At 37.5% G+C, this 13600-nt stretch overlaps 1 protein-coding gene across 1 annotated transcript; it reads left to right on the top strand.

The window, feature by feature from the left end:
• The first annotated feature begins 288 nt into the window (after positions 1–288).
• LOC148691722 (uncharacterized) lies at positions 289–3158 on the top strand. Its single transcript, XM_088683493.1, has one exon. It carries the CDS (start codon positions 289–291, stop codon positions 3055–3057), a length of 2769 nt encoding a protein of 922 aa, XP_088539619.1. The 3' UTR covers positions 3058–3158.
• The last annotated feature ends 10442 nt before the right edge of the window (positions 3159–13600 follow it).

Genomic DNA, 13600 nt, shown 5'->3' with positions numbered 1-13600 from the left:
AAGTGTTTGAAAGGTTAATTTTAGTTATTTGAGTCAGTTTAGAGTGTTTAGCAAGCCCTCCTAATCCTCGGTGTAAGAACGATCCCTACTTATTTATATGCTACAATTGTCAAAAGAGGGTTAATTTGTGTGTTAAGTTAATTTTCGCATCAAATTTTGGCGCCGTTGCCGGGGATTAGCAACTTTGCTAATCCCTTGTTATTTCTTTTTAGTTATTTTCGTGTGTTATTTGTTTGTTATTAGTTTTAGTTTCTGACTTCTTTGTTTCCTTGTTCTAGGCACTAGTGCATGACGCGGAGTTCTCAAACTGTGCATGCACATATCTTGGACTTTAACGACGATTTTGAACGTGATTTGAGAAGAAAGAGGAGGCATCCCGAACCTAGTGAACCTAGTTCAAGTTCAGAGGCCGAATCTGAGTTTGAAGAAGTGGAAGAAGAAGTTATGGCAGCGGACAATCGGACCATTAAAGAGCTTTCGACCTCGGGGTTGGCCAATGCCGCACCATTATGCATTCAATACCCCGCGGCTGCCCAAGGCAAGACCGATGAATTCGAGTTGAAGTCAAGCTTGTTGCACCACATTCCGAAATACCATGGGCTTTCCATGGAAGATCCCAACAAGCATCTCAAGGAGTTCGAGGTTGTTTGTTCGAGCATGACACCCATCAACGTAGATGAGAGTATTTTGAAGATGAAAGCTTTTCCATTCTCTCTTTTGGAAAAGGCTAAAGATTGGCTTTATGAATTAGCACCTGGAACGGTCACTTCGTGGGAAAGTATGAAGAGAGCATTTTTAGAGAAGTTCTTCCACACTTCGAGAGTTATTCTTTTGAGGAAGAAAATTAGCGGAATTGAACAAGGCCAAGGCGAATCATTCCCAGCATACTATGAACGTTTCAAGGCTCTAGTTGCATCATGCCCACAACATCAAATGAAGGAAGAGCTTTTGATTCAATATTTCTATGAAGGACTACTTCCACTTGAGAGACAAATGCTAGATGCTTCAGCGGGAGGTGCTTTGGTAGACAAAACCCCGGTGGCTGCAAAGACCCTAATTGCCAACCGAGCGCTAAATGCACAACAATATGAAGGACTTGGGCAAAGAGACTTCCCACGGCAACAAGTTAATGAGGTAAGTTCTCCATTCGACATTCAATCTCAATTAGCTAACCTCACTTCCATTGTGTCACAGATGGCCGAAGGGATGAAGATACAAGGACCAATTGTTTGTGGCGTATGTTCTATGCAAGGCCACCGCAATGATCAATGTCCTCAACTAATAGAAAATGGAGGATGGGAGAGTGCTAATGCCATGGGATTTGGGAGCCAAAATCAGCCACGCAATGATCCATACTCAAATACTTACAATCCGGGATGGAGGGATCATCCAAATTTCAAGTGGAGGGAGCCTCAACAACCCCAACAACAAGGAGGATTTAGGCAACAACCCCCGGGTTTTTATACGAAGCCATTCGTACCAAATCAAACCCAAATGCAAACTGCCCCAACCAATTCAGGTATGTCTTTGGACAATGATCAAGTTGTTAAGTTACTAACTACTTTGACGCAGGAGGTACAAACTCAAAACAAAGAGAGGCAAATCCAAGACAAAAGGGTGGACAATTTGGAAACGCAAATAGGGCAAATAGCGGAATTCATGGGGCAAATTAGAGAGCAAGGCAGATTGCCTAGTTCAACCATCGTTAATCCAAAAGGAGGATTTGAAACCGCCAAGGCCATCACGTTGAGAAGTGGTAGGCAAGTTGGGGCTGATCCAAACTCATCAAAATCAAGTCAAATAAAGGATGAAAAGCTGCTACAAGAAGAAGAACATGGAGCCCAACCCACGGAAAGGGTAGAACCACCCTTGCCACAACCACAACATGCCCCTAAACCATCTCAACCCGTCAAGGTAAGTCCAAATTCGAATTCTTCTAGTTCCTTTCCACTAAATGTGCCCTTTCCTGGCAGGTTTTTGCAATCCAAGAAAGAAGAGGAGGAAAAAGATGTTCTAGAGATATTTAGGAAAGTTCAAGTCAACATACCCCTTTTGGATGCAATCAAGCAAATCCCGAAGTATGCGAAGTTCTTGAAAAAGCTTTGTACAACAAGGAAACGGATTCGGGAGAAAGAGGTAGTACATGTAAGTGAGAATGTCTCTGCACTGTTGCAAAGAAAGCTACCACCTAAATGCAAAGATCCAGGTAGTTTCACTATCCCTTGCATAATTGGTAATACAAGGTTTGAACATGCCATGCTAGATTTAGGTGCTTCAATTAATGTCATGCCATATTCTGTTTATGCATCGATGAATCTAGGAGAGCTTAAAAATGATGGTGTTATTATCCAATTAGCCGATCGATCTAATGCATATCCGAAAGGAGTTTTGGAGGATGTTTTGGTGCAGGTAGACCATTTGATTTTTCCTGCAGATTTCTATGTGCTTGACATGGAAGATTCGGCACACTCTCCATCATCACCACTCTTACTTGGACGACCTTTCATGAAAATAGCTCAAACCAAGATTGATGTGGCCAAGGGAGCAGTCACTATGGCCTTTGGTGGTGATATGATTACCTTTAAGATTCCTGAATCGATTGAGAATACTAATGATGTTCGTTCTTGTTGTGCCATTAATGTAATTGAACCCATAGGGACGGAGTATTCAACAAAGATCAAGAAGGATGTTTCTCAAACTACCACCGAGAAGGAACTTGGAGTAGAGCACAAGGAGTGCACGGCTCCAACCTTGAAAGCACCACAATTGGCCAAGAGCAACCCTTGTGCATCCGTCCATTGTGCTACCACTTCTTTGCCGTACAAAGGTAAGCCACCTATTCCAAATTTGATTCCCATTTCAACTAATAGGTTGTTACCTCGTGTGGTGCAGGTACCTAATCGAATTCAACGTCGTGGGAGAATTCGTGTTGATGTAGAAAAGCAAAACACGACAATAAGAAAGGATCATTATCCCACTCCATTCAAGGACCCAAAGCATGAAGTGGTTCGTCGGACAGATTGTAGTTGCACCCCTCCATGCCGTGGGGTTCCATAAACCTTCAAGGGAGCATCGTCCGGCTGGAAGACGTTAAAGCAAGGGCTTCTTGGGAGGCAACCCATGCATTCGACAAGGAGAAGATGGAACTTTCACTCCAAACCCAGATTTGCGTTTCTAAACCCTTCTCCTTGCTGTTTATTTTAGTATGCTTAGTTGTTTATTATTTGTTCTTTTATGTGGGTCTTTGTGTGAAACATTGAGGACAATGTTTGATTTAAGTGTGGGGGGGTAAACAAGTGTTTTTATGCAAAATTCGTAGGATTCTATCACCTATCACTTCTAATGTTATTTCTCACTGTTTTTAAGTGTTTTTAATGCATTTTGAGCTGTTTTGGTGTGTGTTGAAGTAAAAATCCGAAAATTTGAAAAAAAATTGAAAAAAGTGTTTAGAAAAAGCCAAAAAGAGTTGTTTTTGTGTGTTTGTTTGTGTCTTAGGGTACCTTCCAACACAATGATGAGGATTTGGTTTTTAATGTATGACTGTTAAAGAGAGTTACAAACAATGATGGATGTGTGATTTGCTCCTTGGTTTATGCTTGGTAGTAGTTATAGTTTACGAATTCACATGTAATCACAAAGGATAAAATCAGTTTTGTAACATGCTTGAAGGAATAAACTCAAACTAACGCTACAACCCTGAGAGACTTGAGCCTAAACGTTCTTTGGAGAGTTATTAATCTGTGCATTCTTGTTTTCTAAAGTCGTTGCATGATCTCATTATTCTTTGCTTGGTTGCTACTTAGAATGCGTTTCATAACTATAGTTCCAAATACTAGAACTCATACCCGTTTTATTCAAAGCATGAAATTGATTAGCATAACAAATAACAAGATGAAGTTGTGTAGTAGTCACCAGCATAGCCAAATAGCCGAATCCACCCTTATCATTTGTATTGTAGGTTTAAACCCCGTTGAGCCTTGCTTAGCCTATTTTCTTGTTAACCACATCACCCTTACCTAGCCTAGAATAGGACTTTCCATACCTTTGTTCTTGAAGTATAGTGGAGCATAACTTAGAAGGAATTCCTTTTGAGTGACATTTGTGCAGAAAACAAGTGTGGGGGAAGGGATTTTGTGAGTGTGTGTGTGCCAAAGTCTTAAATGGGGCACGGGAAAAAGAAAAAAAAAAAAAAAAAAATCGTGAAGAAAAAGAAGAAAAGAAAGAAAATGAGTGAAAATAAGTGAGAATGATCTCACAAGTGTTGATTGTTGAAGAAAGGGTCCAAAAAGTTGAATATGGCCCTAAGTTTTGTGTGATTTCCCCTTGGGTGTTCAAAAATTGACTTCTGCGTTCTAAAGGGAATTCTAAGTGCCTAATTCAATACTTTGCTCACTATTGCTTTAAGAATGTTTGTTTATCCTTTACCTTTCGTTGTTAGCCAATACCCTAGCCCCGTTACAACCCTTTGACTTCCGTCTTGATTGTTATGTGTTTCAATATGTGGAGTTTAGAATTGGTTTGAGCATATGGTATCCCTGGTTCTCGCGTCTAAGTAGTAGCATTCCATTCACGAGATCATATACATGTCATTGACATAATTCCAGAAAATGCTTTCCTTGTTATAACATATGTGAGTGTCGTCTACATGTTTACATCAATCTCCTCACATATACCTAGTGTAGGGAGTGTAGTTAGAAAATCTGAGTGAAAACAGAGAGTATATCCGGTGAGGAATTGAGGGAATTCTCTAAGGCATGTTACTGCATTCAAAATGTTGTTTTAATTGATTAAATGCGAGCTAGTGAATTGTGACTATGATTAAGTATGCTCGAGGGTAAGGATTGCTTAAATCTATGTGAGTGGTGATCTTTGACATGTCATGTTTCATTGGAAATCCCTGAGACGAACGTTGGAAGGTTTAGAGTTATGTTTTGTTTCTTTTGTTTATTTGTTTTGCTCGAGGACTAGCAAAAGATAAGTGTGGGGGAATTTGATAGGAGCGTATTTAGGCGACTTAACTAGCTTATTCTTGTGCATTTATGCTATTATTTCTTAGTTAATGTCGCATTACAACTCAATTTCGTGTGTTTGTAGGTCCTATGGGGTAAAGTATCAAGAAAGGGCATTTTGGTGCATTTTGGAGCAATTTTGGACACTATGTGGATAGCTTACATATGGGCCAACATGGATGGACGAATTTGGACTTCAAGAGGCTAGAAATGTGATAAGAAGAGGAAGGAATGAGCTTGGGACAAAGTGGATAAGGTAGGAGCTCAAAAGAGGAAACATTATCCAAAACCTTATCTAACCTTATCCAACATTATCCAAAACATTATCCAAACCTTATCTCATCTTATCCTATCCAAACCTTATCATGTCTTAATCCTAATTGCATGGGGACCTAAATGGATAATTCTAGAACCTATTTCTAGAAGAATCCTAGTCTAGAAGGCCCAAATCTGCCACAAAACCTATTCTTTCTAGAAGCCCTAGAAAAGTGGCGCCCCAAACTATTCTAGAAGGCTTTGCCTTGCCTTGCAAGCCAAGCAAACCTCTCCCCTAAATCAGCCGCACCTTCCTAGGCCCAATCCCTTTGGGATTCTGATTTCCAAGGCCTAATCCTTGTGGATTTGGGTATACAAATCCTTTTATAAAACTATGTGGGCCAAAAACCTCTTCCTAAGTGGATTTGACAACCCATGGCCGAATTCTAGGGCCCTAATCCACCAAATCTGTTAAGCCTAACCCTAATCTACTTAACCCTAGGACTATATAAGCATACTTTCAGCCACAAATTCGTACGACCCCCTTATGCTATTCAGAAACCCTTGTGCAACACCTCCATTCTCCATTCTAAGCCTCTATACACCTCCCTACACATCCATGCACTTCAGCCGCACCCTTTCCCACCATAATCAACCATCCTTCATCCCTCTAAACAAGGGAACACCATCCAAAAACCACCAATTCCAGCAACCCCACTTTGTGCCGCAGCAAGGAGGAGGAAGAAGAGCCAATCTGTGCATCGAATCCATCTTGGAATTGCTGAGCATTTAGGTGTACTCTTTCATATGATTTCAATGTTTAAATTCAATACTTTTTGTTGTGCAAGCATGAGGAACTAATCCCCCCTTTGGCTAGGGGGAATTTCGAAACCATGGTTGTATTTGCATGATGATTTGATTACTTTCAGTTGTGATTTCATGAATGATGAATTCAATTTGCTTATCTATTTTAATTAAAACTTGCTTATGTATATGAATTGAGAGTGCACGCTTGATTTGCATGCATAAGCATGATGCTAGGGTATGAGGGAACTTCACCTAATCGTTAGGAACTTATATTCATGAGTAGTTAAGATTGTTGGTCACAATTATGATAAGTGAATTCTTGGCATAAGTATCATGCGCTTTCATAGTTACGAATGCCTCGTCAACACCTATGATTTCCATAGAATCTAATGATCTTTGATTGTCTTTCTTTTATGCGCTTTCATATAGAAAACTTTTAAGGAATAATTTGATTGCAATGCGCCAATTCCATTCAATTCAATGACCTAAGGGAAATCTGAGAGTTAATTTAAGCGTACCTAATTAACTTGGGGTGTTGAGGTTCATGAATTCATTGATTAAGCAACTGGAAATTGTATTATGTGCAAGTATGCCATGTGTGGAGAAAAACCTCCTAGCCATCTCACCATCCATTTAATTCCACCAATTTAGTCCAAATCTGCCTAGTTTACATATTTGTTTTGTTTTGTTTATTTTCGTCCAAAACCAAATCCCCAATTGTCTTAGAGTGTCTAATTGGTCCAAATATGTTTTAGATTGTGTTTTTAAGAGTTTTGAGTCAAGTTAGAACCAATTTTCGTCCAAGTTTGTGTTTAGGCTCAAAACTGCCCATATTGTGTTTTTAAGGCAGTTTTGAGTGTTTTTAGCCTATTTTGAGTCTTGTGAACGTGTTTGTGTCTTTTTACGTGAGTCTAAGTGTTTGAAAGGTTAATTTTAGTTATTTGAGTCAGTTTAGAGTGTTTAGCAAGCCCTCCTAATCCCCGGTGTAAGAACGATCCCTACTTATTTATATGCTACAATTGTCAAAAGAGGGTTAATTTGTGTGTTAAGTTAATTTTCGCATCAGAGGACAATGCAAACTCTAGTGCTTGTCTCTTTGTTACACGAACAAGGAACTTGAGAAGTAAGCACAAGGGCATGGACACTTTATGTGCCATGATTCTTCACTTACAAATTGTTGTATGAAGAAATGAGAGTTGCCTTGAACAACTCTTGAAAGTTTGTTATTATGTTTAGAACATAATGGTTGGTTGACAAAAATAGTCCATTTATATGGACTTATGATGATTTTGAATCATTGAGTGTTGAAGTGTTAAACCACTTAATGAGACGGAAACTAGGCAAGGACTTCACATTTGTGTCCCTATCCTAATGGTTCACTAAGTTTATTGTAAACTATATAGTGAACAATAACCGCACGCTCTCCAAATCGTTTGATGTGTATAACACATTTGAAATAAGTTTCAAGAGAGATAGTGGGAGTTTAGGGACCATGACTATTGTAGTCAAAAGGGAAGTTAAATGAAGAAGGCAAAATAACTCCAAGGGAACAAACTTTCTTTATGAAAGGATGGACATTGGAAGGGGTATTTGCAAGAAATGTCTTGCAAGTGTCAAGAACACACCTTTCGAAGGTATTGTAATATGTTCTTGAAATAGTTCAAAACAGTTGGTTCTACTACTTGAATGCTTGATTCCGTATTAGTAACTATGTTTTACAATTGTTGTAAAAGTGTGCTAATAAAAAGTAGAAGAATAATGAGAGAAGAGAAAGTACTTCACATTCGGAAAGTGAATAAAATATAGATCTCTGCGAAAGCGGATTGTACTTACTTCCTCATATGAACTACCAAAGAAATTGGAAAATACTAAAGATTGTCTTTACATTGCAATTTTAAGGAACTTAAATCCGTCACTATAGTAGAGATGGATGAATGTTTTGTTTGACAAAACATTGTTCTTTATTAATCAATAATTAGATTATTGTAATTTAATTGGTTGTCTCTATAGTAGAGATGATGTGGTAGTGTTAACTGTTTAAGAATATAACGATACTTAAAACCCAAAAGGTTGCAAGGTAGTGACTAATCCAACTGAGTTGTGATACCTCTAAAACATAAGTTACGAGTTGGTCATAGATGGATGCTTTGGATCGTTAGATCCGGATCCAATACCTTCTTGTTAAAATTGTATAAAGGCGAAATGTTCGAATCTTTATTCTTTTGGAAAGAAGAAAGAATCACAAAGTTGTTGAGGTTAATTCACTTAGATGTTAGTGGCACTTGTCCACAACATAATACTACTCATGTTGTATGACATTCACCGAAGATCACTCTCGGTTGGACTATAGTTTATTTTGAATAAACACAAGTCCGAATACTTTGCAAAAGGTTTCAAAGAATTCAAGAAATGTAAGTAGATGAGTAAGACGTCTAAAGTATTTACCTCCTTAGATTTGATCCAAGGAAAAAGTAACACTTTAGATTAATTTCCTTGAAAAATATCAAGGAAAGAAGCATCGTAAGATAATGAATTTCTCCATTAGGAGAAGAATGAACATGAATAAGATTTAGTTCGTTGGACATTATCAATTACCCATATATATATGATATATACTTCTAAGACAACCTAGTTCCTATACCACAAGCTCCAAGGTAGTCCAGAAGGATTTATAAACCGTCTCAGTTGAATGGTTTGGACATAATATGGGTTTCCGAAACCATTATTAAGATAGTCTTGATAATATATGTCTAAAACTATAAATCACAAGACAGGTTAGTTGTAGAGATCCATCCATCATGGATCTTAGCAAGCTAGTGGGAGCTATAAGCGTCTTATGAGAAAAGATCAATTGTTTGATTTCTCATAAAGATGTAAATGAATCTTTTGTTTACTAGGTTTACAAAAGATTAGTGGGAGTTGATCATATTCCTAAATTTGAATATATATACATGATATATATTAATTTTGAAAATGAAAGGAATTCTTCATCGTTAAAGTTATGACTTTAAACATTCTATAATGATAGAATGTATATGGGAGACATAGTCTATATACATGGGATGGAAATCTATAATGATAGATTTCAAGATATAATTGGATTATATCAATCCCTAAAATAGACAAGAGATGCTAGGAAGTTTCTCATATGATGATAAACTTCAATTAGAATGACAATTCTAGTGAGACTAGGAAGTTGTTCTTCTCAAAGGGAATGTACCCTTTGACTCCCAAAGAAATAATGCGTAAATAGAATCCTTTATGCATACGCAGAAAGGTGATTTATGTATTTCATATTGTATGAAAACATTGATATAAGGTGTACCTAGAACGGTACAAGATGATATCAGTGCAAGCCCAGGATCAGAACCATGGCAACTGTCAAGTGAATCCTTAGGTATTTAAGAAATACTAAGGATGGATTCCTCAAGAATGAGGAAGAATTAGAGTAACGTAATGGAAGCGTAAATGTATTAGATTATGAATCTAATCCATCATAGAATATCTCTTCATTATGAATGAAGTGATAATGAGATATCTCTTTATTATGACTAAAGAGATATTTGGGTGGAAACGTTAAAAGTAAATGACTTTAATGTGTTCCATCATGTATGCAAAATATATTGCCATATAGAAGCTTACAACATTGTTGTTTGGATGGGAAAGTTCATTCATGAACTCTCCATTCGGTTCCAACCAGAAAGTGTATGACACTAATGGGGCGATAGCTCAAGCCAGGGAATCAAGGTCTCATCAAGGTCCGAACTCAAATGAGAGACTGAACCACATGATTGAGAATCATGTATAATGGTGACGTCGTTATTCTCAAGGTTGCTTCTATGGATAACATATAGATATCCATTGTTTAGGCCTACTACTCAGCCATTTATGAAATGAATTACAGAAGAGGTATCATCACTGATGAACAAGCTGATTGGCTCTAGTGCAAGTGGGAGATTGTTGGAAATGTGCCCTAAAACCAATCATATGATGATACTTTACGGACATTTCAAACTAATGTAGTTTAAATGTAAAAGGCAAAGATTATTGTTTGAGCCGTCTCATATAAATGTTATATGCTTAAACGATAAGTCCAAGGAATATGTGATTGGAAGAATGCGATCTAAAGAAGTTAGATTCATGAGACCATTCTTTCGTTGACACATCCTAAACGTTCCTGATCATAGGATTGTCAATTGGGCATTGACAGTCCGTTAAGATCAGTACGTGCTATGTCTTCTCTCAGGGAGAGTGACTAGTCTCGAGTCATTGGTGTGTGTGACATCAAGACAAGTACGTAGGTGCTCAATAGAGAATGAGTTCACTGAACACGATCAACGAAGAGTTCTCATATTCATGTCACATGAGAACTCATGGTTGGGATAATGCAAATTAGTCTTTTGACCTGAGGCATCACATTTGTCTTGTGGTTAGGTCCTTAATCTTTGATTATGTCAAAGTCACTCCATCAGGAGGGTGTCCACGGCATCATTGGGGTTAAGCCACTTAGCCATGGAGGCAAGTGAATGCGCAACAAGGGATCTCTAACCTTCAAACTGTTTGAGGGAGAATACTCTATGATATGATTAAGAATCTTTGGCCAAAGTATGAATGAGATTTAGGAATGTGTTCCAAATCACATTCAAGGTAATCATATAAGCACAAGACTCACATTGGATAGTAGACATGAATAAACTATCAAACCAAACAATGTGGTCAAGAGTATTGTATTAGAGAAAGACCGTATTGCATTTGTAATCCTAAAACTGAATAGGTTCTCCACCTCTTCTGATTAGCTTGGGTAACCATGACATGCTGCTAGGCGTCAACCATGGTTTGTGGAAGCCCTAAAAGTGTATTATCACTAACGGGAGAATTGAAAGTAAGTTTCAATTCACAATCGATTTGAAAGAGTTTGAATCGCCCACTGCCTCGCTAAAAGGAACCTAATGGATCGTACACCGTGTAAGGTAGAGATTGAAGATTCAACGGAGATGAGTAAGAATAATTAAATGGTTTAATTATTTATGGCAAGGATTAATTAATATGATTATTAATCAAACGAATAAGTTCGTTAAAAGACCTCGGGATAGTTTTGGACCTTAAGGCCCAATGGGCTTCGAACGTCAAGTTCATTGACTTAAGTTGTATGACAACTTAATGAATAATGATTCACAAAGGCCCAAATAGCCCAATAAATCCCATATGGCCGGCCATTTAGAGGAGGGTAGTGAACTTGGCTTAATTGCAAGTTTGCCACTCCATTGTGAGGTGGTATAAAGACATCTTTATAGCCATTTCATCCTTAGGGTTTTCTTAGGAGTAAAGATGAGAACACAAACCTCCCTTTGCTCTCAAAGAGGCCGGCCACCCTAGAGGAAAACATCTAGCAATCTTACTTCCTCTAGGTCACTCATTTCTTCTACAATATGCCTTGGTGTGGAGACTTAGAGGTTCTCAATTTTGGGAACTTGGAGAAACCTTTTCATCCATCCAAATCCATGGATCTAAGATGCAAGGAATGAAGGCCCTCTCTTTGGGTGATTAGCCTTTGCTTATGCAAAGAGGAATCTACAAAGGTATTGATTTCTCAACTCACTTTGATTTGAGTTGAGTCTTGGTTCACCTATCTACTAGGCTTTGAAGTTCATGGGTTAAGTTTTGTTTTTGAGTGCATAAAAACATGATTCCGCCTTTTAATTGTTAATTGCATGTTGTTGATGTTGCTCAAATGAACTTGTTTTTCACAAATCTTCCTTCATCAACAACCAACACTTGTGAGTTCATTCTCACTTATTTTTCAACTCTTTTTCTTTCTTTTTACAACTTTTCTCTTTTCTTTTTATTTGTCCACGAAATTTTTTTTTCTTTATTTTCTTCTTTGCCGTGCCCTATTACCTTCCCCCACACTTGTTTTCTGCAATATGTTGATCAAAAGGAATTCATTCTAAGTCATGCTTCACTATCCTTTAAGAACAAGGGTATGGAAAGTCCTAATCTAGGCTAGGTAAGGATAATGTGGCTAACAAAGAAAATAGGCTTGATAAGGCTCAAAAGGGGTAATCCTACAATACATATGCAAAAAGGGTTAGGCTTTTTGGCTTTGGCTTAACTAACAACTTCATCTTATTGTATGTTATGCAATCAATATCATGCTTTGAATGAAATGGGCATGAGTTCTAGTATTTGGAACTATAATGATGAAATGCATTCTAAGTAGCAACCAAGCTAAGAATGATGAGATCATGCAAGGACTTTAGAAAACAAGAAATCACAAATTTATACTCTCCAAAGAACGTTTTAGGCTCAAGTCTCTCAAGGATGTAGCATTAATTTGAGTTCCTTCCTTCAAGCATGTTACAAAAACTGATTTTTTTTTTTCTTTGTGATTACATGTGAATTCGTAAACTATAACTATAACCAAGCATAAACCAAAGAGTAAATCAAACTTCCATCCATGTTTACAACATTCTTTAATAGTCATGCAATTAAAAACCAAATCCTCATCATTGTGTTGGAAGGTACCCTAAGACACAAACAAACACACAAAAAACAACTTTAAAACAACTCTTTTTGGGTTTTTCAAAACTCTTTTGCAATTTTTTTGTAAAATTTTCGTATTTTCTGATCCAAACACATGAAAACACTTCAAAACAGTGAGAAACAACATTAGAAGTGATAGGTGATAAAATCCCACGAAAATCATGCAAAAATAGCTTGTTTACCCCCCACACTTAAATCAAACATTGTCCTCAATGTTTCAAACAAAGACTCACATTCAAACAAACAACATAAACTAACTAGCATGGCAAAATAAAAGCAATAAAGAGAGAAGTTTAGGAATGCAAATCTGATTTAGTTGAATGAATTGTTGGATTGCCTAAGTCCTCTCTAGTTGAATGCAAGGGTTGCCTCCCAAGAAGCGCTTGCTTTAACGTCTTGCAGCCGGACGAACTCTCTTCTTAGGCTCAATTGGAACCCACGGCATGGAATTGATCTTTGAATGGAAGGTGATACTTGAAATGATCCGGTAATGGTTTAAATTCAAGATTGGGTGCTTGAATTGATGCGAGAATTATACGCACACAAATTAAACCCTCTTTTTGTCAATTGTAGTATAAGTATAAGTAGGGATCGTTCTGGACCGGGGATTAGGAGGGATTGTTAATCACTTGGATTTTGACTCAAAAACGTAAAAACACAATATAAAACACTATACTAGACTCAAAGAATGCAAAACTAAACAAACGTAAAAGGCTTAAAACAAATCAAATGACTAAGACTTAACAAAATAAAGGGGGATTGGATTTGGACGACTTTAAACTAAAATGGAAACTTGGGAATAAAAACAGATTATAAAGATGAACGTGATGGAATTGAATGGATGGGATGGCTAGCTAAGGGGTTCATCTCCACACATGTTACACTTGCATACAAAATGATTTCTAATTGCTTTTCAATAAACCATGAATTCTCAACACCCCAGGTTAATTAGGTCCGCTTAAATTAACCGTCAAGTTTTCCTTAAG

Source organism: Pyrus communis, chromosome 13, assembly GCF_041283825.1.
Source record: "Pyrus communis isolate YQ-2024b chromosome 13, ASM4128382v1, whole genome shotgun sequence".
Lineage (NCBI taxonomy): Eukaryota > Viridiplantae > Streptophyta > Magnoliopsida > Rosales > Rosaceae > Pyrus > Pyrus communis.
This window is presented reverse-complemented; position numbering and strand designations above follow the sequence as displayed.

Coding starts and splice junctions, on each gene's coding strand:
- LOC148691722 (XM_088683493.1), top strand. CDS start 289: ATGACGCGGAGTTCTCAAACTGTGCATGCACATATCTTGGACTTTAAC.